This window comes from Thunnus thynnus, chromosome 20, assembly GCF_963924715.1.
Source record: "Thunnus thynnus chromosome 20, fThuThy2.1, whole genome shotgun sequence".
In the NCBI taxonomy this organism is placed as follows: domain Eukaryota; kingdom Metazoa; phylum Chordata; class Actinopteri; order Scombriformes; family Scombridae; genus Thunnus; species Thunnus thynnus.
In genome coordinates, this window is record NC_089536.1 from 12,554,474 (window position 1) to 12,581,767 (window position 27,294).

The 27,294-nt window shown below is 39.9% G+C and overlaps 1 protein-coding gene across 3 annotated transcripts in view; it reads left to right on the plus strand.

Annotated features, from left to right (window-relative positions):
- vti1a (vesicle transport through interaction with t-SNAREs 1A) overlaps positions 1–27,294 on the plus strand; it is a 122,977-nt gene that overhangs the window by 35,368 nt on the left and 60,315 nt on the right. For 2 of the 3 annotated variants that reach the window (XM_067575560.1, XM_067575558.1), the window contains exon 5: positions 1,198–1,282. In XM_067575560.1, the coding sequence (XP_067431661.1) occupies positions 1,198–1,282 (85 nt within the window). Of the gene's footprint in view, positions 1–1,197; positions 1,283–13,543; positions 14,430–27,294 lie in introns of those variants that run through there. The other variant, XM_067575559.1, reaches the window with a different exon arrangement.

Genomic DNA, 27,294 nt, shown 5'->3' on the forward strand with positions numbered 1-27,294 from the left:
TGTTTCCTGATTATTCATTTGATATACAAATAAGAAAACAAAATTGACTGATTCAAAGTGTTTAAGGAGCCAAGACAATACCAAATCATTTACCTGTGCCCTTTTCTGTATATACTGTATGTATATAATATACAGCACATATATCTGTTAATACTTTGTGCAGTAATTATATACTTAAACACAATGAAATAAAATCCTTAGGGTAGATTCCTATGTTTTAGAGCCCCAAGGTGGAACTCAAGGCCATCAGTCAACAGATCAGATCTTTTCTTGCCTTGCTTGTCAGACATGAATTGTTAAGCTAAAGAAGAACCCAAGACCGCAGGTTTTCTTGGTATCTTAGGAACTGCCATCAATTGATATGCGTACACATGATATTAGAGCCCTAGCTATCACCTTGATACTCACAAACATCCACTTTGAAAAAATGATCAAATTGCCTATTTAATTATTTATAAAACACATCTTTTCTTGATATGCTCTCTGAACTCCTGCTTTCAATGGGCAACCTTGTCATGTTGATAGCTGTGAATGAGCCAAGGGGGGCTGAAGTAAATCATGCATCATGAATTACTGTTGTGGTCCACTAATGTGGATAAACTAGAAGAAGAAAAGGAATTAAGCTTATGATAGTTATTACACCTCTGCAGTAATATTTATTATTATTCCCACATCAGGTGGCAGAATATTTAAAAAATAATCTACAATTAAGGGGATAATGTTGATTTTTTTTTTCTTTCCCACTGAATTTTTTTCTTAAATTTCTCCTCCACTTTCAAGCCATTATCTGGACAGGATGTTTTCAACTTAAATGTTATTTTCTCTTAAATGGCTCCACCTCCCTCCCTTAACTTTCCTCTGTGTGCAGAAGAAGGTTGAGCTCTGAAACAATATGAGGAGGCAACAAACCTCAAAGTAACTCTTGTTTTTATGTCCAAGATGAGGCAGCAACACCTCTTATATTGTCAGCCGCAACATGCATATGCTTGATATTCCATCAGCATATAACACATTGTCATCCATGAAGGTTATTGCCAACCTGGCTGTATTATGTTGTCGCTGTGGATGTGGTCTGTCTGTTTAGGTGACAGTGTTGATGTGTTTCTTTGAAATGGGTCCCAGCCCTCTCAATCAATTTTTTTTTTTTGTGTTTGTTTCTCTGGCTTTATTTTATTTTTTTTTCTCTATTTGTTGCAGAGAGCGCATCTGTTGGACAACACAGAGAAGCTGGAAAGGTCATCACGGAGACTGGAGGCCGGCTACCAGATAGCAGTAGAAACTGGTACGTATTCTGTTTTGGATTGGGTTGGGGAAGAAGTGGGGTGGTGTTGGGCGGGGGTTCAAGATAGTGGTGAGGATGAGTGAGCGACAGCAAATTGTCTTGCTCATATGTGAGGTGGGTGGAAATGTGTGTTTGGGTGTGTGTTTGGAAGGGGGTGGGAGGGTGGTGGGGGGGTCAAAAAAAAAAAAAAAACCTCTTTCCTTGACGCCTGATGACATTTTCGGGAGCACATCAAAGGCGAGCCAGGGAGGGAGAGAGAGAGGTGTACAGGCGACAGATCGAGCGCCGCTTCTCCTTGCTCTGCTCCCGAAGAAAATTCATGCATCGCTATGGCTGTGTGTTGTATGTGTGCGTGTGTGTTGGGTGGGTGGTGGTGTGTTTTTTTTTTTTTTTTTTTACACAAACAGACAGGGGGTCTATGAAAATAAACAACGTCAGCTTTCCTCCTGAAGTTCTTAATTCAGGAGTGCAGCAGGAAGGGAAAAAAAACACCATAATATCGCTTTCTAAATAAAACACTCAAAAAAAACACACAAACTCCTTTTTTTCCCTCATTATCAAGGTTGGTTTTTATCTTAAAATAGGAAAAAAAACTCATTTGGACCTTAAATAGATTTAACCAGTTAGCATATTTTTTTTTTTTCCTGTCTTCCTTCCTGACAGTCACCACATTATTGAGGCGCAGTGTATTCCTCAGAGATGTATCAAAGCTCATTCTTGAAGTATCAACCAGCTTTCTGTGGCTTCCGTTGTAGTTTTGAAAAAGTTTGTCAATTTACACTATAATCGCGGGGTGGCTGGTGTGTGCGACATCGACAGATTTAATAATTCAAGTCAAGGAAGGTTCGCACGCAGACCACCAGCTTTTGATGTTCCCTGTAACTTGCATTTACAAATTTATAAATACAATCTGCATTCTCTGCTTAAAAATGTGGATTCACACGTCTCAGATGATCCTGCCGTGTTTCTCCACCGTGTCAAATTCTACGAAAGCCAACAGATTTTTTTAATTCTACCCAGTTGTAATCTTTCAGTAGAGTGGCTCGTTTTGATGTCGTGCCTCACAGCTCGGTTGGTGTTAAAGAAGTCGGCCATGGCTTAACAGTGTTCAGTACCTCCTGGGCCCAGCCGTTTCTCCTGCTGTAGTCGGCCACATGCCCCTTGACCCGGTGTCACTGGTGGCCGTCTCATCCACTGTGTGCGCGGCTGGCTAAGAACAATGCTCGTTTATCCTGCCTTGGTCCCACACACTTGGCTTGGTCCACACCAACTGTGGGGTGTGTTTGTGGTTTGGTGGGGAAGCTTCGCCCCGCGTGTTTAATCCGTGACCCCTTCCTTTACTCTGCTGTCGATACCAACCGTCCGCTCAGATGCACAACCTGAAATGGCAATGTCTCCGGGTCAAACACAGAATGCATCTGCACAAAGAACGTAGATACACAGAAAATATGCAGTCCTCCACCAGACTAATTACTATATATGCCAATCTCTCAAATTCAACAAACACTCTGGGCACAAACATCAGGTAGCCATATTTATCCACTGGGTTTATAAGGTTTGACAGGGTTCACCATCTGATCCCAAAGTCAGTTTGGTCTTTAATTTAGTGTTGTTCAACCATGTCAAACTATATATTTACTCTCGTGGTCCCAGAACGGATCGTCACAACACTTCTCAGACATCTTCATGAAATCCTGCACGATTTAGATCATAGTCCTGCTATAGTTGTTAGAGTATTGAGACACAGTACACTAAGGACTTAGATTTGTTTCTTTCCAAACACTAAATTGTTTACTTTTATAATCCAACAAAGGCTCCATTTATTGCAGTTGCTTTTCTTTCACACCATCAAATACAAAATAATGAAATAAAAATCCAAGAAGTGCACTCCACTTTATTCATGCACTTTATGAAAATGGCATTGGCAATGGTTGAAGAATACGCTTTGAGTTTTCAAACACAGAGGTGTGCCATCCATAGACGTTAAACAAGAATAGTTAGAGCGTTAAGTGTTTCTCCAATCAGACACTCTCTAGTCGTACTGTAAATACTTTCCTTGCCACAAACCTCAACTCTCCCTAGACATCTAAGCTGTACTTTTTACGCAGAGCAGTTTAGCGTCGTTATTTTTGCAGTAATTCAAAGTAGCATTCTCCATCCGCAATGACACAGTAGCCCATAAGAACTGTAATTGACCAATGGGGGAAGTGGAACTAAAAGAGATTTTATTTCAAAGAGATAGATCCTGAACAAAGAAATGGCGTAGGAACTCAGCTTTGCCCCCTTTCTCTTCAGCGTCGACAATATATCTCTTAATGACCAGGAACAAAAAAAGCCAGGATGCTTCTAGGTCACGTTTAAGGGAAAAAGAGGGCTCTTAGTTCTAAGAAAAGATGAATCTTCACGCAGTACCATTTTATCAGATTTTAGCATTTTTTTTCCCCAACCATTCTCAATGTCTCCAGTGTATTTAGCGAAAACAAAGGGTTGCCAAAAGCAGTGAGAGCCCACAGAGGGATATAGAGGAGACTCTTTGGACATGCAGAGCTATTTACCACACGCACCCTCAAGAACCAGGGTCCTCTGTTTGTCTCATAAATAAAGTATAGAACTTCATTAGTGAAGAGCACCGACTTAAAAGCCCAGGCATAGCAACAAGCAGACATGGGGGTTAGCCCAGTTAAAGAGGGCCCTAAATAAAGAGGGAGGGCATGCAGTTAGCCAATTTAAAGACATTTGAGTCAGGGGCATTTGAAATGCCCAAATGTGGAGGCTTGACTGATGTTAAATCAAAGACATGCCAGATTTTAGTCCTTCCCTCCGCAGTTGAAAGTATTTTGAATGATTTATGATTGCTTGTTTAGAAATAGATTGCATGTCAGAAAAGACATCTAAGTTGCAGTGATTAGCTGTTCCACCTTTTTGATTATTATTCGTTGAAAGGGTAGAGAGTTGAGCCTAACATATTGATTGACATTTGTACAAGAAGTAGCTTTGTTAAAAATGTTCCAACAAACCATTGATAATACTAATGAATGATAATAAAAATTCACTGTTTTGCTTACAGACATAACTAATGAATTAATAGCCTCAAATTAAGCTTATTATGTTGCTATAAATGTGCAATTATTTTAGAATATTAATAATAATCGTAAACTTAAAGTAAACATTGAACTTGAATTATGGGCTCATTGTATCAGAAATAGTTTTATGTGTGCTGGAAGCCACTGTTGTTTGCTTGCAGAGACATGACTAAAGCAAGTATAATGCAATTCAATTTTTTTTAAATGTAATTTTAACATGTAATGTAAAGCTTTTAAATTGTACAATTATGATCCCCAGTTACTACAAATCCATCTCAGAGGCAATATTTAAAAAAAATGTAAAACTGGAATAAATAAACCGGGTAAATGTGGAGTGAATTTACTTTGAAAATCCATCCCTCTTTATACTTGTTCAGTTGACACAAATAACTTAGCAATGCCAGCAAAATGAGCTGCTGAAACAAAGAAACGGACAGACAAAAGCTACTCTGCATTTTAAAGGTGGCCAGCAAGAGGCTGAGAACACTTCTTAGGCGAGTGTTCTTGGTGTTTAGGGGCCTGTAATCAATCCTGCAAAATGAAAACAGCTCATTAGGGATTGATTTCAGTCCCGTTTAGATAAGCAGAAAGGGTCGGGGCCCGGCCCCTGGGAGCCCCAGCCTAGCCCAAAGTTCACGCCATGCCAGGTAGAGAGCAGCACCGCAGGCTATCAACTTTATTAGGATGGAGATAAGCTGATTAGACCTTGTCAATCAAAGGTGCCAGTGACTCAATCATGATCCAGGGGACTTTCTTTCTGTCTCTCCCCTTTTCTCTCTCTTCCCACTCTCACAATCTCCCTCTCTTTTTTTGTGATAAATCATTGAAGCGACCAACAAAGTGGCAGCCATCGCTGGGCTAAGCTAAGCAGCCCTGCAGTTGTCACCAAGGCAGACGCGTGAGGACCCTGTGATGATGTGACGACTATATTAAAGAGTACATCAATTTGTTTTAGAGCAGTTTGATTTTCAGCTGCAGTGGTATTAAAAGAGAGGGGGGAAAAAAGAGGGGAGGGCGAGCATGTCGGCGTCATCGAACATGATTCCAGTGGCAGAGCAAGGGGTGCTGGGACAGCAAGAAATAAATAGATAAATGACAAAGTGACGAGAAATAAATAAATATGTTTTTGTAAACATAAAAAAAATCTTCATGGCTCCCTTTTGAAGCAGAGTGTGGCTTTGAGTCTTGCTGAGAGTCCATGGGCGCTGGAGTGGCCCAGTAACACAGCGCACGTTTGTCCCGACTCTCTATCTCTCCCCCTCCATCTTCGTCTCTTTCTCTTTTTCTCTCCCACTCGCTTTATTTCTCCCTGTTCTCTCTAAAGATCAGACTCGATGATTCTTTTGGTGCGGGGCCACCAAAGTGGTGCTCGATCCTCAAATCCATAAGCAAACACTTAGCAAATGACATAATCGGTTACATTTATGAATGCCAAGTGATATTTTAAGCGGAGGTTATTATTAGTTTTTAACAGATTTTAATATTCACAGTATTTGGTTAATCCGAAGATATATAGGGTCTAATTTTTAATTATGTAATCATGTTAATCAGACATATATTTCTACAAATTAAAAAGTGGGGAAAAAAAGCTTGTATTGGAATGGATATTTTTTGAAATTGTCCCAGTTGGAGTAAATGTAATCCTTATTACTAATTTATTTTTAAAGCAAAATAGTGTTTTTTTTTTTAGTTAATTCTAATACCTTTGAACATATTAATTTTAAATGTGTATTATTTATTTAAGTTTGTGTCACCTGCTAATACCACCAGCAATTTAATATTTTCAGTCACTGCATGAATGATTTGTAGAATTATATACCGTATATATGCTATGTAAATCTTTTTATTAACAAGTAGCTGAATCCTTTCTCACTTCTTTTTTTAGTTTATTCTTTCTGTTCTACAATGTAGTTTGAATATTTTAAGGATCTCTTTTTCATTTCTCTTTTTAAAAGGACAGTTTGCTAAAGTGGATTTCCTTGAGGTATAGCATAATAAATCACTTTTTTGTAGGCTGATACAATCGGCATGTTGTATTGTGTTCAAAAAGAATATGAAGTTATTTGATAATTGTTTGATTAATGGTGCCGAGAGCTAGGACTTAAATATTTCACAGCTTGAGTTTTCAGCTGAGGAGAAAGGAGGCCTTTTTAAAAAAAAAATACGATTTAAAGGAAAAGTGTGTTTTTTTTCTTTAGCTATTTAAAAGGAAAATAATTATTAAAAACACTCCTAAAATTTAGCTTGAAACGATATTTCCTAAATATATATGCTTCAACGCATAACATCTCGCTCTCAGAAAATCTAGCCGTGGGTGAGCTGTTTATCGGTAAACCCCTGGTGGATGAAAGGCGTAGCAATAATGATTTTTTCTCTCCTAATCGCACCTTGTCAGCAAGGCGTCTTATCGTGGAGAGGAAAATGACACCGATCCTATCGAAGAGCCTGGAGTCCGAGTCGGCGGCGTGTGTCCCCCCCAATCATGGCCGGCCGTGGCCCAGCCATATCTAGCGCCGCCACAAACGGCGAGCGACGCTTTTTTCATGTGGACTTCAAAAACGTTGCGAGTCATTAAAATTGCACCCGCGTTCGGCAGCGGGGATCAGCCGCTCTGGAGCGAAAATGGGATGTGGGAAGAGGAGACTCGCTAAATGTGTTAATTCCATCCTCACATGTTTACGGCTTAATTTTAATCTGTTTGAGGGAGGAGGAGGGGTGGAGGGGCGATTGGAAAGGGGGGCGGGAGGGGCAATGAGAAAGCCTCGCACTGCAATAAATCGCCATTATCTTTGACACCCTAGGACTCAGCTGTTCCAGGGATTTAGGGGTCCACTGGCAACAGTGTATATCGTAGTGCATGAAAACACTGTTTACGCTTGAACTGTGGTAGCTAAGGTGCAATCACCAGTTTCAGGCAGCACAGACAAAAGGCCTTACATGCACAATGGCCAGCTAGCATACGGACCCTCAATGGAAGAGCTGAACCAACAGACTCGAGTATGTGTTTGTGTGTGTGCCTGTTTCCATGTGTGTGTGGGCAAGTCTGTGTTTCGCTGTGTATCGACAGGTGTTGTCGCAAAAATCCAAATCACAATATTAGCTTAACTTAAGTGGATCTGAGAAGATGGCAATGAGTGAGATGTTTGTGTAAAATTAAATGAACCTCACACACCAGATAAATGCTTATCAAAATTTCCCGACTGAATAATAACGCTTAATTTAGGTCCACAATCTGCTACAGCTATCCTCCTCGTGTCCCACTATTAGGTCTGCACAAAGTGCTAGCTAGCATTAATAAAATTAGGAGAAAATCTAATAATTAGACCTTTAGTCAGTTATTAGCTTCAACAAGGCTCTCAACATAATGAGACTCTTGGAAGTAATGATCTGACTAGAGAGCTCATTGGAGCTTTCAGGCTTAGTAAAACATGAGACAACATTGCTAAGAGAAACGTTGGTTTTCCATTTTGAAATTATGCTCCCATTGTTAAATTAAATTTAAACTTTAAAAACTTTAAGATTGATTTTAAATTCCAGCAAGGATTCAGCACAGACTTAATCAAACATTTAATATTCTAAGATAAAGCTTTAATCCATAACTTCCTGCACATTTCACCCACCGCAAACCACAGCCTCACCTCTTTGTTGCTGTCATGCAGTGAAAATGTCATAGACTGACCAGGCGACATTAAGTCAAATACATTGTTTACACAAGTGATGAAGTTGGATAGCATTGGCATTTTTTTTAGTGGTCAAGTGTAAGCTGACAACTAGATCAACATAAGCCCCAGAGCATAATAAATCCTATTTTTTGTTTTTCACCACACTCCAATACAGTATAGCTAAATTTAGTAACAATATATAGTATTAAATTTAAAAAAGGCTGCTGATTTCAGCTTTAAATAATGCAGTGTCATAATAGTAGTAACCTTGAATTAAGCAATTTTGACACAGTTTGTAAATTGGTCTGTATTGTTGATCAAACCTCATTAAAATCATTTATTGATATAATCTAATCCTTATCTGAAGATACGAAAGACCTTCCAATTGCTAGATAGTGGTATGCCACTATATCTTAAAAGACACCTTAGTCCCAACCTTAAATCAGATTTTTTTTTTTTTTTTTTCTATTTTTAGGTTACAATAACTAAAAAGATACCCCCTGCCTTCTTGCATGCAGAAGAAAAAGTGTAGTGTTGACCTCTGGCTGACACAGAGAAAGCTGAGGGAGGGAGGGGGGGATGGAGAAAAAGAAAGCAGCAGAAAGAGCGACAGAGAGCTAAGACAACAACTGTGAAGAGTTGCATAGGGTTAAAGAAAAACTGTTTCAGAAGGAAATGGGAGACAAAAGCGAGGACTCGGAGCCCCCATGGGCGCTTTAAAGAGCCGCTTCATCTGAGGCGCTGAAATATTAAAAACGGAAAGGAAGAACCAAAAAAAAAAAAAAAAAAAACTTTAAATAGTGAAATAAAGTAAAGGAGTGATAGTAAGAGAGAATTGTGCCACCTTGTCACCCGAGGACGTATATCAGAAATATTAATTCGGAGATGAGAATGACGCACTGGATGACAAGAGGATTGATGTCAGTTAAAATCCTAAAAGGAGTAAAAAAAAAAATGGAGAGACATTTATCAGAGTGTGGATAGGCAGCTGTATAGGAATAAGAGATGGAGATGTTGGGAGGTGGATCACTATATTCAAAACAGCTGCTAATGTTCTTTTTTAAAAAAAAAACATTTTACACTAGTTTACCAGCTCAAAAAAAAAAATCCCCAGGCTTTTATTTGACCAGTAACCTTCCTTACATGTGTTCTCATTTACAATGTACTGTAGTAAAGTGACAACCATCTTTATTTGAAAAAAGAGGAAAGAGGCAAGCTACTACAAAGCACTTGAGTAATGACAACTGAGTCAAACTACCATTAGCAGTGTATCTTCACAGTGAGTCTTCTGTCAAGCTGGCAGACATAACTGTGCTTTTTTTAAAAAAAAAAATGCAGATTCAACTGAGTTTTAAGGAATAAAATTGCAAGGGGAAAGTACTGCTATTAGTACACTTGTCAGTGTTTCCCCTTTTGCTCTGCTCATGTAAAACGGCAATGTTGATAGTTGTTACGGATAAAATCTGTTAGTAGCCACGTACCTGTCATGCGTCATGACGTCAGTACTAATACCCTTTTTTACAGTAAACGTCTAAAATAGATTATATTACTATGTTTAGATCCTATAACAACATTCATTTGATTTAATTCCCTCCTAATTAATTTATTTTATTTGTCTGCATTTAAGTGAAAACAGATCAAATCATTCAGTATCATATTGAGAACAGTGTAAAATCTGATAGATGTTAAGAACTAATATCCAGTTCATCTATGACTGTCACCCAATAGAAACCATAAGCCAGTGCACTTCATAGTGACCCTAATGGCACATGAATGAACTCTGGTTTTCAAACATTGAATCTTTTGAAATTGCACATTGAAAATATGTGTCAGATTTATCAGTAGTAAGCAGGCAGTCATAAGGTAAAGTTACTAATAGTAGCTTGCTACCCAGCTTACTGCTGATGCCATTTGAATGTAAGTAGTCTGCCATCATTCACTTATCTACATAAAAGTTGGTCTAAAAAATACTTAAATACATGGAAATAAGTAAAGCATATTTTTTTACTTAAATACTGTCTTCACTAAAACATGGAATACGTGAGGTTTTTAAATAAATGCATCCTTTCTTGCCCTCACTTTAAGTTTATAATTGTATGTATTCCTGCCTTTCAGTTTTCTCCTAATGGCTTTCACTTTTAACAGTTTTTTTTTTTGCATAAAATTGATTTATCTGTTTATTTTGTCCTCTCAAGTAACCAATGACTTATACATTTTCAGTTAATATATAACTTAATCTAGTACTATGCCACAGCACTTTCGGAAAAGCTATGTGCAATCACATTGAGATTTTTATATTAATATTTTGTTGTTTTATATTTCCATATTTATAATTAAATAATTATACTTTATAATTCTTGCAGATGATGGAAATAACAATACTCATATTACATCTGTTAATATGTATATAATATGTTTCAGTGCATGAGATTATAGGCTCTGGGTATAGTTTTACATAAGTTATTAGTAGATAATTTTGAAAGTAACTTTCCCAGCTGGGGACTGCATCCAAAGGTCTGTGAGGAAACAGCCCAACAGCAACACTGGCTCTTTTTAGCTTAAGATGGTGTAGCTGGTGCTTTGTTGTCAGAGTCATTTAGTAAACGCACTGTGTGTCAGTTCTCGTGTAGTCACACAGATGTTTCTCAGTCGCGCAGATAGAGACCCTGTAGCCTTACGTCTGCAAACTATGTGACACCTTTTGTGTAACAGTAAACAAGTCTCGTACTTTTAAATTACTTGGTCTAAATCTAAAAAAGTACAACTGCTCATGATCCCTGAAACAGTAAGTGTTGGCTTGAGCCTTGAGGAAAATATTTGATCCTGTGTTAGAAAACCATATAGGGCTAAATGCAGTCATTAGCGCTTTATTAATCTGCATCTTCTGTAGACGTACCCCGAGCCTCCCACCCTGCAAGACACACAATTATACTGCACAAACACAGTGAAGCACATTAGCCATCTCCGTCTGTCCTTGCTCCTCTTTTCCTCAATGGTAGCCCCAAGGAGCGCACCCCCCCTCCCCTGTCAAAGGAGCTTCCTCCTTGGCTGTCCTGTGCCCATCAGACAGGGTGCCCGCCCGTTTAAGACACCCAGGGAACATGAAACAGAGCCGGGCCGAGATGTCAGCTGGTTGCCCCATCTGCCAGTCAGTGGGATGGTAAAGCTTTTGTCCTGGGGGGTAACCTTAGGAGTGCTCTGCGTGCTACTCAAGCGTGTTTGTGTGCACACACGCGTGCGTGTTGCTATGGACGGGAGTCTCTGCATCACAGTTTTGAGCAAAGCTAGCCACAAACAACATGCTGACATTGTCCTTTCAATTTATGGGTGACTTGTTTGCACATACAGGATTGTCACATTTTGACCAAACTGACCAAAATTTTAATGTAGATCTGTTGTCTGATCAGGGCAAAATAACTGCTGTGTTTATCACAACATTTTTGAAAAGCAGAGATTTCAAGGGAATATAAAGTGTAGGTCTCAAAGAATTGTCCTCTGCTGGATTGAAGTTAATTGGTCTCATTTCAGATCTCCTCACTTCTTATGGAAACCACAGTTGGTAGAGCACTCGTCAGAATTTTAAATTGCCTGCAACTTGTCTCTATCCTCTCCCCGTTCCCCTGTTAAATAACATAACCTTGACAGTACAAACAGTTTGACTCCCATATAAATGAACCAAGGTACTGACTGGATGGAGGCTGGCCGGCTGGTTGAATCCAAAGCACAATTCCACTCGTGCATTCTATCTTTTGGTAGATAGGCCGCGCCCTTGAGCTGCTGTAGGAGGGAGGCGCCGCTTGTTCTCACTCTGTAAGAAGGTGCTGAAAGGGGGCCTCTGTGCACGCACAAATGCACGCACATAATCCTTTGGACGGGTCTATGTGAGCCCAAGAGTTCCTAAAAAGAGAATGCATGCAGACAGCATGAACTTATTTATTTACCACTGAGTTATGCTTTTGTAGTTGTGCCTGTCAAGGATATCAGCACAAGTTAATATGTGTGCTTTTGTGTGTGTGTGCGTCTGCATGTGTGTGTCTTCTAGTAATATGTGCATGTTACACGTGCTTTGCACCTCACTCGTTTCAGCCTCAGATAAAATGTGATTTATAACAACAAAGTCATCCCTTTCCTGTGCTGTAATCATTTTTAGTCAACTTTGACTGTTGACTGCCATGTAGAAAGCTTCCCTTAAGTGGTCGACATAGTCCCCATGCTCACATCAGTCAGTCTCACCGCATGATGTATGTGGTGGTAGTCCTGAAGGGCTGATGTATGCACAGCTCTGCACCGGCAAGTCCTCCCTGAGCACATGTATGATCTTGGGTTACTCAATCATCAATCAAGGCCAACTGCAGCGTACTGTACTGTCGCCCATCTTTTAAAGTGTAGTTGTGAAGGACTGGATAAGATGGCCTAAGGGACACTTTCCTTGGTCTGGCCCATCTCAGGTTTGATGTGAATATGTGCGTAGTTATGACTACACACAGAACACAGTTGATGAATTGATGTAGACTTTTTTGGTTAAGGCCACCTGATAGTATGGATGTGAATATTAGTATTTTCTTTTTTGTGATTTATTATTTTTTGCTCTAATTCTGATCATTTGCAACTTTGCGTAATCTTGGAACAGGAAATTAACATTAACAGGAAATAAAAAGCATCATTTTACAAAGTAAAAAGCAAAAATTTTAATGTAATATTTTAGATGTATTATGTTATTGCTACATAGTGACTATTAGATGTAACATTAGATGGAAGTATGACATGTTCCACTCTTTATCTCCTACCAAACTGTATTTTAAATCATTCTTCATTAGTGAGAGGAAATGCAGTTGTCTGTAAAGAGAACAATGCAAAATCTTTTGTAGATAATTCATCGGTCAAACATTTCTGCTAAACTAACTTATCTATCCATAATGAGACTTACCTGGAATTGCAAAGCCTAAATTTCAGACATTTATGGACAGAGAGAGCCAACATAGAAGGCAGTGCGAGAAAACAGTGCCAGAGAATCAAAAAGAAATATACAGTACATTCACTTTCTCCACAAAACTACACTGCATTCATTATATTATCCAGAATGGACATTCAGAACCATACGATATTGCAGTGATAGAGTTGCATGCCAATTTTCCTGTGTGCTTGAAGTGAGGTATTGTGCTATTTTAATGAGCTGTTTAGACTAGTGGCCGGTTGCATTTGGGCTGTAACAACCAGCTCAGTGAATAATTGTTATTGCCTCTTAAAGGCCAGATGTATGGAATTCATGCAAATTTAGAGCAAAGGGAAAATGTGTGTGTGAGAGTGTCTTGGAATAATTGTATTCCAGATGTCCTTCTTTCATGTGAACCACACAAACACGCGCATGCACACACACACACACACACACTGAAAGAACAGAACAGATGATGGTGATGATGATTAAGATCTTAAGCATATGGAGATACTGTGTTGTTTTAGTGTTTGTGTGTATGTGTGGGTTGCTGTGGCGTTTTTGAACATTTCTGCTCCCTCAGTCTTCCGTGACAGGTTCACCCATCTCTCCTGGGGAGGCCTTCACTCCCAATTTAGACGCAAGCGTCGTCAAGTGACAGCAATGGCTCCGGCACCCTACCTTTGCAATATGACTACAGTTAACTTAACAAGTCTCGATATGTGAGCTCCATCTTTGATGTAATTGATTTGAGTGGTTTGAGCATATTTCTTGCGGAGAAGTTGAATTTTTTTGGTAGATCTGTCAAGATGATCAGAGAGATGCAGGTCATTTCTGTCACATTTTTAAACTTAAAAAAAAGTCATTACCTTTTCTCATATTTCACATAATCTACACTGTACTGTTTGTGCTTGAATGTCCATCATGAAAAAGTACTTCTTCTGCCTCTGTATGTCAGCTACAGTACAGCCGTTCAGAAAACTCATGGCCATCAGGATGGGCATGTGTGGCCACACCGCACTTAGGTCTCTAAACAGGAGAAGAGCAACAGCACAATATTGCAGTCCATCTGCCCATGCCTACTTGTTGTACAGTGCTCATAAATGTCAGCAGCAGCACAGAAATCAAAGAGCCCTCTGATGCAAAACTGTTAGGAAGGTGGTTTCTGTACAAGCAAATCTTGTATCTCAATATGTTTAATGTCTACGTCGGACCTTTCGTAGGCCGGGCTTTAGTGTAAATGTGGATGTTTTTGTTGATGAGATTCAAGTACAGTGTATTTATTGTTTGTTCTTGTCTTTGATGTTTTTACTGCCTCTGCAACACCTTAAGCTTGTATGCTGCATCTGTTTTATAAAACGTGAGAAACCACTGTACTGCAATAAAATTAGTACATCAGTGCAATATACAAAGACATAAAAGAAGTGCTGCTTTTTAATGTTAAAACTAACTTCAGATAATAATTTAGATTGTTACAATCTACCACTTGTATTCCGTGATATAAACTGAAATAAATTATTCGAGAAATGACGTTTACTTTGTTGATCTTAAGATGTTTGATTGTCTAATGTTCAGTAAAACCAATATGGTTTTACTGTCAGCACTGCTCAAGAACCCTTGTTCAAATTTCAGTGAACAGCAAGTGCATAAGTGTGTGTACATGTCATCACATGTGTGCGTGTTTGTGGGGGGTGAAGTTGTGTTGAGTGACAAGGGCACGCGTCTTGAGCCACCTGGATTTATTTGGGCCAAACAAGAGGGGCCCAGGTCTGTCTGGGCCCCTCTTCTGTCCGCAGTGGGGCCTCAGAGCCGCGAACAGAAGGTGCCTCCTCACAACTCACACCTGAGCTCCTCCCAGCCTGGGACCAACCTCTCTCTCTATCTCTCTCTACATCCATACAGCCTCTTCTCTCTCTTTCTTTCACTGCCCTCTGTATCCCCTCCACTTCTCTCCCAGGCCATGGCCTGGCCTACTTTTACCTCTCCCACTCTGGACCCTTTGATGTTGACTGTGTTGGCCCTTTCCACAGATCATGTGTACGTTTGGAATGGCCCCTTTGCTCAATCCTCAGTCTGTTTATGAATATACATTTCACAAACAGGATATGTAGTTAATGGTCTACAAAGAGAAGCATTTTCTCTCATGTATTAGCTGTGCTTATCACAGTAAATAATACTAAGGTTCGCAGTGAAAGCCACTCTTCCATTCACTTGATTCTCTCCTTTCTTTTTTAGACACTGCTGAGTTTGTTCTCCTTTTTTGTTGATGTTTTTTTCCCTACGACTCTCTCAACTCAGTTCCTGGAAAAGAGGCTTTATTCAGGGAGGAAATGTGTGTTTGCTTGTCTGTTAGCATCTTTTTCATTTAGTCTTGAAGTGACAGGGTGTGAAGCAGGGTAGGCGTGTGCATCTCAGAAGAAGTCAAAAGCACAAACAGTAACAAGACACCAAGTGGGTTGCTTTATTTTCCAAGGTAAAGTCAAAGTAAAATCAAGAGGATTCAAATTTTTCTGGTCAGTTTGGCATATGGCCCTTTCATGTCTTTAGTAGTTTTTGGACAATGTAGTTCTGTGGCATGGAGGCATAAATGTTATAATGCTGTAACACATAAATACACAGTTTAGTCTCCACAGCTGAATTGTTGATGGAAAAAAAAATTAAGGCTGAGACTAACGATTATTTTCATTATCGATTAATCTGTTGATTATTTTCTCGATTAATTGTTTGGTCTATAAAATGTCGTAAAATGGTGAAAAATTATGTTTCCCAAAGCCCAAGATATCATCCTCAAATGTCTTCTTTTGTCCCAACCAACAGTCAACAACTCAAAGATATTCAGTTTACTATCATGGAGGACTAAGGAAACCAGAAAATATTCACATTTAAGAATCTGGGACCAAAGAATTTGGACGTTTTTTTCTTTAAAAAACTGACTCAAAATGATGAATCAGTTATCAAAATAGTTGGCGATTAATTTAATTGTTGGCAACTTATCAATTAATCTACTAATCGTTGCAGATCTGACAAAATAAAATAATACCTTATGATTGTGGCTGTAGCACAGACTGTATATACAGTCTATGGGTTGTGGTTATACTTGCTGTGTTTTGAAATGCAGTTAGTTTTTCCCCAGCTTAGCAACCCGTTTTGCAAAACTGTATTGCAAGCTCAATATAGTTGCAACTGACATATTTACTGGCTTTTTATTTTGGGCCATTCATAGCCAACAAGGCTGTGCAATACCATCATCACTTAGTGTGAGGGGGGGAGCGCACACTCGATGAACTCACCTCATTGCTCAAGTTCCTTATATCCAGCTCCATTATTCAGTTTGCATATGGCAGTTTCTTGTCACCCCATTCTGTGTATTGTTTTTTTTTTGTGAGTGTCAAGTTATAAAACACTACCACTAAGGGACTCAAGTAGTCTCCCCAGTCATCTGGTATCAAATTCTCATCCAACTTTCAGTGCATACAGATAATCTTAAATTCAAACTCAAATGCATAGTTTACAGTCAAGTAAACTAAATCTAAATTATCTTTGTAACTGAACCTATTTCTCACAGTTTTGTTTCTTCTAATAAGACAGGGCCATTATCCATAAGGCACTAGTAGTTGTAGGGGTCACTACACTTAGAAATTAATATTATACACCTGTAAAATTATAATGGGCACCACCTCCGTTGGTTAATTAATTCATTAATTTAGGAGGAAAATTAATTACATCAAATGAATCAGTCTCATATCTGAAAGTTGTGAACTGTGAATACAGCGATCTCCATCTTTGTTTTGAAGGAATACACAAATGCAATGACTTGGTGATAAATCAAGATATTAATTAAACTACCAAGGGATAGGGATGAATAAAGACCTCTAAACATATATACATATATACAACTGGAATGGATGAATGAATGAATGCATGAATGAATGGGTAAATTAAATTAACAAATTATTGCCAAAAGAATGAATGAATGAATGAATGAAAATTATCAAAAACGAGTCATAAGTGCATTGAGGGGCAATTAACTCTAACCGAAGCCAATAAAATTTTTAACTTGGAAAGCTCTTTGCACCAACTCTGAGACAGGAGCATGGCAGATGGTTTTCCTACTGTTTCCGTGGTGATGAAGGGCTGATGATGAGGCGAACTTCCCGGAAAGCGCCGAGCAAGACGAAGCAGACTCGGTGATCCTCGGGTCGCCAGGGTGACGGCCAGATGAGAACCCCTGCAGCAGGTTCAGTTGAGCACTTTGGTTCACTGCTTCCCTGGAGAATGGATCCAGTATCAGACTCAGCTGAGGCCACACAGCAGGCACACAGTGTGTGTTCCAGTCTTGTTGCGTTCAGTGGCAGGCTGCAGAGTTTGGATGCTGGAGCTAACTAACCAAAAAGTCTTGAAAAGTCAAAAAAGTTTAACTACACAAAAAAAAAAAATAGGAGATTACAAAAATGCTAGATTATTCATATGACAAACGGTGTGCAATGGCTAATGGTACTTGGTCTGTGGCTTTAGGCATCTTTTTCAGTCTTTCTTCTTAATTGAGAGTTTCTTTTCTGGGGCTTTCAGCACTCAGAAGAAAAATGAAAAAAGGGACAACGCCCGTAACGCAATGAACAGGCCATGATCGACGGCTGGCAAGGTCGAGAGGAACAGAGAAGAAGAAGAAGCAAAAGAGGCCAAGCCAGACAAAGAGTTGTAAACTTTTATAGTCTAGGGGTGTGTTTTGGAAGAAAAAGGATCCTTGGCACTCTTTTGAGAGAACGCCCCTGATTACTAATTAACTTCTTTGTGTGAAGACAAAACTGGCCTTCAACTTAAAGGGGAATCATTTTTTCAATAGGATATTTGAAAATTACGTGCTTCCAAATTGGGTACTCACTCATTTCTGACGTCAATGCCAATGTCGTCAACACATCATGAAAACCAGTGGGAAAACACTTAGAAATTGTAATATCGATTAACCAAATGAAATACAGAATAAAATCAATAAACCTTCATTTTCTAATCTGTAACTATATCTCTTAAGAAAACATTATCTTAGCAATCGAAACCATAGCTAAATAATACACTTACACTGGTTAATATCAAATAAATCAAATGCAATATGTGTGACTTATAATTAAAAGATTTTGAAGAAGAGTTTGAAATTTCCCATAATATCAAAATAATTAAATGGTTCTGAAGCACAATAAAAGTTAACATGGGTTAGACAAGTCAAGTCAGTCATACATATATATTTACCCATTTCCAGACATTTTGACTAATTTAGACATTCATTGTGAATAAAAAGGGAGAGGAAGAGAGATGGACACACACAGAGAGGAATGTGGCTTCTCCCAAAATTTATGACTACCAGAGATAGTTTGAGTGGAGGTCCGTCAGTCCATCTATGGAATGAGCGGAACCCCAGTTGGCGCAGTCTGCCTGTATCTGGAATAAATAATGTTGTTAATTCAAAAACCATTTTCCTCCTGTGGCTGGTGGGAAGAGGCTGGATTTTTAGTTCTGTTCCATGTTTCTCCTGGCATTTTTATACCTTGAGGTCAGAGGTCATTGGGTCTGTGTGCTCTTATATACACACAGACATGTTCTCTTAGACTCAAACATCATAATGTTTCTGGAAGTATTTAGCTTCTTATATTCTTGGGTTTGTTCTCTACATAGGTTTTCACGTTTCATGACATTGCACCCGTATTATGACCATTTATCAGCTGTGGTTAAAACAGACTTTGCACTTTAGGGGACCACAAGATCAATTGGGTGATAAAAGGCATGTTGTCAAACCATTTCATGACCACCTTGCATTTGGGGAAAGGGCCAACAAACACGACAACTGTAGGCCAAAATGCCAATCAGTGTCCCTGTTGTCAGCTCCCCTGGACAAAAGCATAGACAAAACACTTGTTGCCTTGGTTTCCTACTGGAAGGTTAAAACTGGCTTGGTGTCCTTAGTGGTCAACACTTACACCTAATTGATTCAAACTGGTCTTAATAGTCGTAGTAGGATGTGGCCCACCATTGTAACTAGTGGCATGGGAAACCTGGCAATTAATGGGACATGGCGGATGTCTCAGATTTAGTGGTCTCAATAGCAAGTTGCCCCCTCACACTGCAGGATTGCAGTAATTGAGCCATCAGTCTTCTTGGGTTCTTACATTGTGGAGGCTAAAACCTGGATCCAAATGTTATATATTGAAAATGACACTTTTATGTATTGTTTAAAACTTAAAGGTCATCATTCAATGATTGCCTTCCTTCCATAGTATATCATCCGTAATGAATATTGGTACAGACAATTGAGATGAAGAAAGTTTTTCAAAACCCGTATACTTCATCTTCTTAAACTTAAGGCATATTGCCAATACAGGGTATAAGTGTGTGTTGTGTGTGTCCACTGATATGTGTTGGACAGGCTGTATCTTTCTCTCCCAGACTAATAGTGTGTTAGTCCATTCTTCAAGATGTCTGAGACAGTAATTAATGGATTGCTTTGAGTCAGGCCAGCCCAGGGCGATGGGAGGGACTGTGGGGAGTGAAGGGAGGAACAACATGAGGGACACTAGAGAAGAAAAGGGCCGCCCATTTTATAGTCCTGATGGAGGTTATATTTTCTGTGACAACTGGACCAGAGTAATCAAAATGTGTTAATAATCCCTTCAAAGGGCTTGGCGGCACATCAGTGAGAAGCCTCAGTGAACGCCAATCCCCTGCTAGACCCTGGTTCTGGCTGCTCCACCCTCACTGACCCTCCGTCACGCTTTCTTTCTCCCTATCCTGCTCTGTCTTCATGTCCTTTTTGCTCTTGATCTTATCTGTCATGTTCAACCAATGTTTCTGTTGACTATGTCTAGAAAAAATTGCACCAAAGTAGCATATCAAACTGTATAACCTCCTTTACAAATCATAGTTATCATCACTGTTACATTTTGTCCTGCAGTGGAGCCCAGGACCCAGAAAGTATTCCTAGGGTCTCTTTTAGCAACCTACTGCTTGCATCTAACCCCCTGGGAAAATTCCAGGTCAGACTGTATAGGTTCCAATAAGTTCTATCTTTTGTTTGAGGATTAACACAAAGGTCAAAGTTCACAAAGATGGCCAGATGGGGTCTCTAGTGCTAAATATCCATACCTTCCGCCCTTAAAAGGAGGTTGAGCATCAGGATCAATGGCCTCAATCGATGGGCATCGTGGTGGAGGTAATGCTGGCAAAAAGTTTGATTGCATGCATATTGATCAGAGAGAGGCTAAGAAGCTGTAAGGCTATTGATTTGATTTTGGATTTGTACTGTTCATTTGTCTACGTGTTTGGATGGGGTACAGTTTCATTTATACACATGCAGACAACACACACAAACACACACAGGCACAGCAGAAGAAGTCATTACAGGTAATGTTAGTAACTTAGGTAGTTGATTCAAGTTAGTTTAATGTACCAAGGACCAAGTTTTAGTACTATGCCACTGGATGATTCTTCAATTAGCTCAAACTCTTAATCATTTGTAGAATTACATTGAAAATGTCATTCACTTACACTTGAAAATATACAAACTGGAATACAAACATGTTTCCCCTCAATTTTAACATACTATATGCAAGCAAAATTCATATGTACAACTTGTCTTGCTATCTTTATGGGGCCCTCAATTGGCTTCATTCATTTTCTAGCCCCTAAAGGCCCTTTCAAACCAGGAAGTGACAATCGTGGTGGTCTGCTCTGTTTCCAGAGGCTTTGCCACCCGGTCCAGCAGCAAAGCCATCATCAAGCTCTTATTGAAATGAATAGACCCTGCAACTTGCCACTTTCCAGTCTGAAAGGCCCTTTACTGTAATCTCAACCCTCAGAAGTACATGCCCAGCTTAATTAAATCAATGCTAACTTTAATTGTAGCTTGTGGGAACTGGATTTTTGGACCCCAGAACATAGGTGTTACCCTGCCATGTGATTGGGCCAGCAAGTCTGTGTCCTCATGTAAACTAGGACACACTCATGGTTCACTTAGTAACTTAATCAACCTCATTAATTCTGAGTATAATCCTACTCATACATAATTACATACACACACACACTCTTATGGACACAGGTTACCTGAGATATAAACACATTTGATATGAATGATACTGACGTTAATATGAATGTCTTTTTTACATTAATGTTGACTTTCATTTAAATTAAGTCTTTGCCAATTACGGAAACTTTGACTCATTTTGTAGTCTAGTCTGAAGCTGCATGTCAGGATCAGTTTGAAGCTTTTAAAAATGCATGGGGTCCAGGTGAGGTGCCGGAGCTCCAATGTGACCTGGGAGCAGTTAGTGCTGCGTCTCAGGAGAGGCTGTGTCCAGTGTAGGGCAGGAGAAGGAATCGTGCTTAATAATAGAGCCACTGCATCAAAGGCTGTAGACTACTGCTGTCTGACATGGCATACATCATGAAACATTGTGTGTGTGTAGGTGTGTCAAGTTTTTTCATCAGGGGTCCGTCTTTCCCCGTAAGTTTACATAGAACTGGTTTTGTGCATACATACATCACATACATGTGTGTCCATTTACGTATACCTATAGTTGTTGATTGTGCATAACACCTTTTGTATCAATGCTTGGCATGTATGCAGGATATATATATTTATAGTGTGTGTCTGTGTGTACATGAATGCTCACAATAGGGCCCTCACTAGGTGGTGTGGCTCCCTGGGAAGGCTAGCGTAGCTGCAAGCGCTAGAGGACTCATTGACTTTCTAATGATTAGTGGTCAGGCCCCCAGCCCATGCTAGTACCAGGGGTTTGGCCTAGCCGCTGCTGCTAGCCTCTGGCCACCGCCGCGCACCACTATCGACTCACCCCCAGCCCCCTCTCTCTTTGGCCTGCTGGCGATGTGTCAAAACCCATTAGCACAGAGTTCCGCAACTATAGAGAGGGATCATTTTAGGTTTATCTTTCTTGCTCTCCTCTTTACTTCTCCACAGCCGTCTCCTCTCTCTCTCTCTCTCTCCCCCTCTCATTTGTTCTCTCTCCATCTCCTCATCCTCCTCCGCCCTGCTAAAATGAAGAGAGAAACATAGAGAAAAAGGAGTAACCTTTGACAGGAGTTGTTCCAGTTGTGGTATGTATGGCTGTGTATTGATCTGCATTGGCTTTAGGAACTATAGAGAAGAGAGTCAGTGAGTTGCCGCTGCTTTCAAGTCCCACACATTTTTTTTCTGGGGAAAGACAAGGAAGTTTCAGATGCGTGTTGACCTCCTTAGGTCCCATAAGCTATGGAGATTTGTTTAGAGAAAGGGGTGGGGTGTCTTAACATGTATATCTGTGAGAAATAAGTTCAGGAATCTATGATCCCATATGTAATCTTCTATCATGTTAATTTCCGTTGTGTGTATGTGTGTGTGTTTTTTTTGTGTGTGTGTGTTTGAGAGAGAGAACATGTGTTTTTGTACTCCATTGTATTGTGTATTATGCAGCGCGTCTTTCTGCTCTTCTTGTTGGGTTTGACCTCTTGACACTCTTGGTTGTTTCTTTCAAGTTATTGACCGACACAGATAACTATTTTAGAGAGTGGAACTTCTTTATTTTTAAAAAGCTATGGCATGGTTTGAATTAGAATAGATGTTCACACACACACATGCGCATAGCACACACAGCTCAGTGAGACAGCATCCTTCTAACCCGGCACTTCTTTTTCTGATAAGCTCTATTCTCCCAAGAGAGAAGTGCCTGTCAAAGACTTCGTCCAAACAACGGGAAATCTGTGAAAAAACAAAAAAACCCAAATACTTTTCCATCACTGTTCATCAATCCATCTAGTTGTGAATTCATTATTTATTTATGGAACTTTGGGGCGCGTTATTTGAATAATGTGGGGTATGACAAAGGGGGAGGTGTATGAAAACAACAAAATGACAACCACACCAAAATCACCCGAGGGCACATGCCAACACATCGCATCAGTGTCATCCTTCCTCGCTTTGCCCCTGTGGGCTCACTGCTCAGCAGGTAGCCACACACACCCATACACACACATATACGCACGAATTAACACTAACGATATAATATTCTGATACACACATAAACATATGAATTTGCTTTCTTGCACAGATGCACACACAAAAAAACACACACACAGTCATAGACAAATATAGACTATACAGAAACTTTCTGTCTATTACTCACACACACACAAGCATGCACACGCACACACACACACGTATGTATGCACCACGCCCTGAGGCCCTGGAGACGGCAGCAGTGGCATCAGCGGTCTGATAGATGGATCTTGTCTTCTTGTGATCTCCACTTGTCAGACAAGCGTCACACAAAGCCCAAACACAAATCAAAAACACAGGTATGGAGCACATGTCAGTTTGATAGGACCTTGTGGATGCCTTCCCATCCATCAGCAGCTAAGATGCTCATCCATTGACTCGGAATGAGGGTGTTAACGTGCGCCTGTCAGAGTGTTTTGGCTATTGATGTACCTGGTTTGCAGACTAATGGGTTGAACATTTGTTTGGTTTATGCTGTTAGTGCTTTCATCTTGAGCTTTGTTGTCAATAAGAAACATACTATGTGCATTAATAGTGGTTTTGGAATGGCCGCAGTTCTGTATTCATTTTGTGCCAGAGTGCACTATTGTAAAAGGGTAGATGCTGTTTGGTGGATCAACACATTTTGGCAGACTTGTTGGGTTTAGTAGCTAAGTGTAGCCCACATCCATCATTACCTTTACCTGCATCCAGACACACACATACACTCCTGTACACCTGAACTCCTTACTCACACACTAACTTTCACTTCCAGTTGTTGATCTGGTCCCCACACCAAACACAAGGGCTGTTCACTTAACACCTGAATGTCACAGGCAAACCACAAAGGCAGCTAACTTGTCCAACAACACAACACAACATCTTACCCCCTCCCTCCTACTTGCCAGACAGGAACAGCCCAAACCAGACCACAACAAAAACAAGGGAGAACCCACCTTTTGTTTACTATTCTCAAAGGTGGATCACGGGCCAGGCCTGGTAAGGGATTGTGACAGAGGTGATGTCTAAATTAATCATTCATGCTCTTTCACATGGGCTACAGTAACAGCCCTGAAATATTAATGACAGCTGCAGAATAAATTTGATTCCCTTTTCTCTCTGATTATAATCCACAGGCGCGCTCACACACACATGTTTATTTATGCCCTGGAGATGAGGTACGGGGTCACTATCAGGAGTTTGTCTGCACACATAGAGACACAAACACACACACACACTATCCTTTCCTCTCCCTCTTGCCACTTGCACTTGTGTACCACCTCATTGTTTTGGAATATGTACATATTTTTCACGTGTGGTGGGCGAGTGGGCTATACATTATACATTATATGCTTGTACCGTCAAGGTATGATATACTGTATGAATACTGTGCAGCTGGCAGCCAGGGGTTTTTGTTTGTTATTTTAATTAGCTGAGGGCCTTTTTCATACTTTTTTGGAGAGCACGACCTGAGTGGAGAAGCGAGGGTGTGTGTTGTGATGTGTTGTGGTGTTCCCACCTCTAGGTGGAAATTCATTGTGCTGTCTTGAGGTAATCTGACATGCAAACTGAGACAGGCCCCTGTTCAGGTCACAACAAACTTTGGATTTAATAACTCCACTATTTGGGCTTTTTTGGAACATTCGCTCTTGTACAGTGATGAAACAACTCTGAGCGAACGTGTCAAACTATTTAAGCTGTTCGTCAAGTCATAAAGATTCATGAATATTCTTTTGTATTCTCTTTTAAAGAAAAACACTTGAAAGTCAACAATCAGAGAGACTCATTTCATGGCTGTGACCACCTGACAACTCTGCAGCAGAGTGAAGCTTGTCATAAAATGTTTTCAGATTTTGTTTTCCCATCCAAGACATCATTGCTGTAAGCCTAACTCACAGCTACATAATCTGATCTTGGTGCACAGATAACTATCAGCTGTTTATGTCTCAACATGTCACCGGAGATCTGTGTTCTTCTCTGTCACCTCCCTGTATCCTCCTTTCCTGTGTTCGCCCTTTGTTTCCTTAACCTGAGGCGCCAGATGGTTTGTTACACAGAACCATCTGAGTAGTCGTCCTTGGAAACTGTTTGGAAAAGGGCACGCACTTTCAAAAAATACTTGGCAGATAATTGGATGAACCATCTGTCTATCACTGTCTTACCTTGCAAGGCAGTTGGATTTGCGAGATCGCGAGATCACACGAGAATCCGAGGAGGAGGCTGATTGGTCCGAAACACCGGTGGTTCGGACACAAGTACATAACTCGAAGCTTGATATGATGGTTTCTTGTGTGGTAATCATTTCCTCTCCTCTTATGAGGAATTCAGAACAAACCAACAGAATATGAACCCAAGCTGTTTATCAAGAACACTTATACACAAATCCAAGTTTCTTACTGTTTCCAGCAAGAATAAAAACATAGACTGTAGCCCCACAAAAATTCCTTACAGACCCAAAAAACTTGTAACTAAATAGGTTTTTGTTAGATCAGAATGTCTTAAAAAAGGTTAAGTTTAACTTTGAGTAGTCCTTTGGTTTTACTGGATGGTCTAGCTAGATGTAAATTTCTGTTATCACTTACTTTGTAGAAGCATTTATGTAAAAGGTTTCTTTCATTCCTGTTGTTTGTTTCCTTCAGTGCTTGTTTGGACAATTAAACAAATAATGAGCCTAATTACACATCACTCAGTTGTCATCTCCTCTCAGGAGACGGGCTCATGAGCAAAACTAGTCTGTCAACTCCCCAAGTTGGCTCATTTAAATTCATTATGGTGAGCTAATGCTATTGTCAAGCGACTCTTCTTACTAGTTATCCGTGTATCAAAGATTATTTTGCTGATATTTTGAGTCATCATAAATAATAATAATAAAAAAAAAAAAATAGAGTTTTCGATCAAGATGTGATTTGATGTATTTGGCAACAGTCCCTAAGGGTTCATTTTTTCATTTCTCTCTTTTGTTAAAGCCACGTAAGGTATTCACACCGATTTAAATTTGTTTCTAACCCACTGCAGGTGCTTCTTTTTATGACACCATATGGACATTGATTTGTAGCTTGCAAGACTGTCAGGTAATTTCAGGCTAATCTATTTTAATAACATTTTCTGGGATTGATGTCTATATTATACTATGTCATGCGCTGTTGAGTTACGCTCAGTCATGTGTTTATGCTTACATTAAGGCTACATATAAGTAATCTAGGACATGTCATATAATGTGTTTTTCCTGTCTGTTTTGGTTGTGTTTAGCCTTGTCTGGCTCTGCCACAGTGTGCTTGCCACTGTGACATGACAACGGCCACAACGTCATGCTCTGTTTGAGGTAGAAAATATCAGTCAAGAGATGTTTTCTTTCTTTTTTGTCTGTGCAAGTAGGCATGCACACATTTTCTCATGTCTGATCGAGTGTGAGTATTCTGTACATGAATATTTGTGTGTTGACATGCTATGTGGGTATTTGTATAAATTTGTGTGTGTGTGTGATCCTAATGATGCCTTCCCCCTCTACTCTATTGGGCTGTCAGCACGGCGCTGGTGACTGTCACACACACCGGCCCCCCTCCAAATCTTGCTGAGATAGGTCATTTTTCAGTGTCAGGACAGACGATTCACGTTGGCACCAGATAGATCCAGGACACATTGGACTCATTATTCTCTGTTTGGATATGTTTGCTTTATACAGAAATACAAGTCGACGTGTACAGAAGGCTTGAGCTGAAAACCTATAGCATATCTCAGTGCTTTGTCACCATTAGCCTAATTAAACTGCGTTGCTGCATCTCAGGTACAGGACATGAATGATAGAACTGATGAAGGAACTGTCCAGCACTTCACACAAATTCAGAGCTGTATGTTGACTTTTTTGTTCTTTTAATTAACATAAATTTGACAAATTCAAAAATCTATACCCTGGAAACTATTACAACACACTGTCTTCATTATTAGCAGTGTGGGAAGCATACTCTATGCTTAGTAGGAAGGATGAGTGCAGCGGGGGTGGATATCAGAATAGTCAGCACATGCAGGACATGCATTTTGTTCTGTCTTTTTTGCCCTCCCTTCATTCTCTCCTCTCCTATATTTCGTTTTTTTCTTTTTAGGTCAGCTTATCTATCCTAACCAAAAGTCACGTTCCTCTCTGTACGTTTTTCTCTTTGAACATCTCTAACCCTTGCCAGCCTTCCTCACTCTTTCTGTCCTCCCTCCCACTTGACAGGGTGGGTGAGTGTGTGGGTAGACATTTGGCAATGTGGGGTAGGTGGGGGTCAAGGCCTGTGCCCCAGGAGTGTGGTATTTTAATCTGGGCTATTTGTAATGAC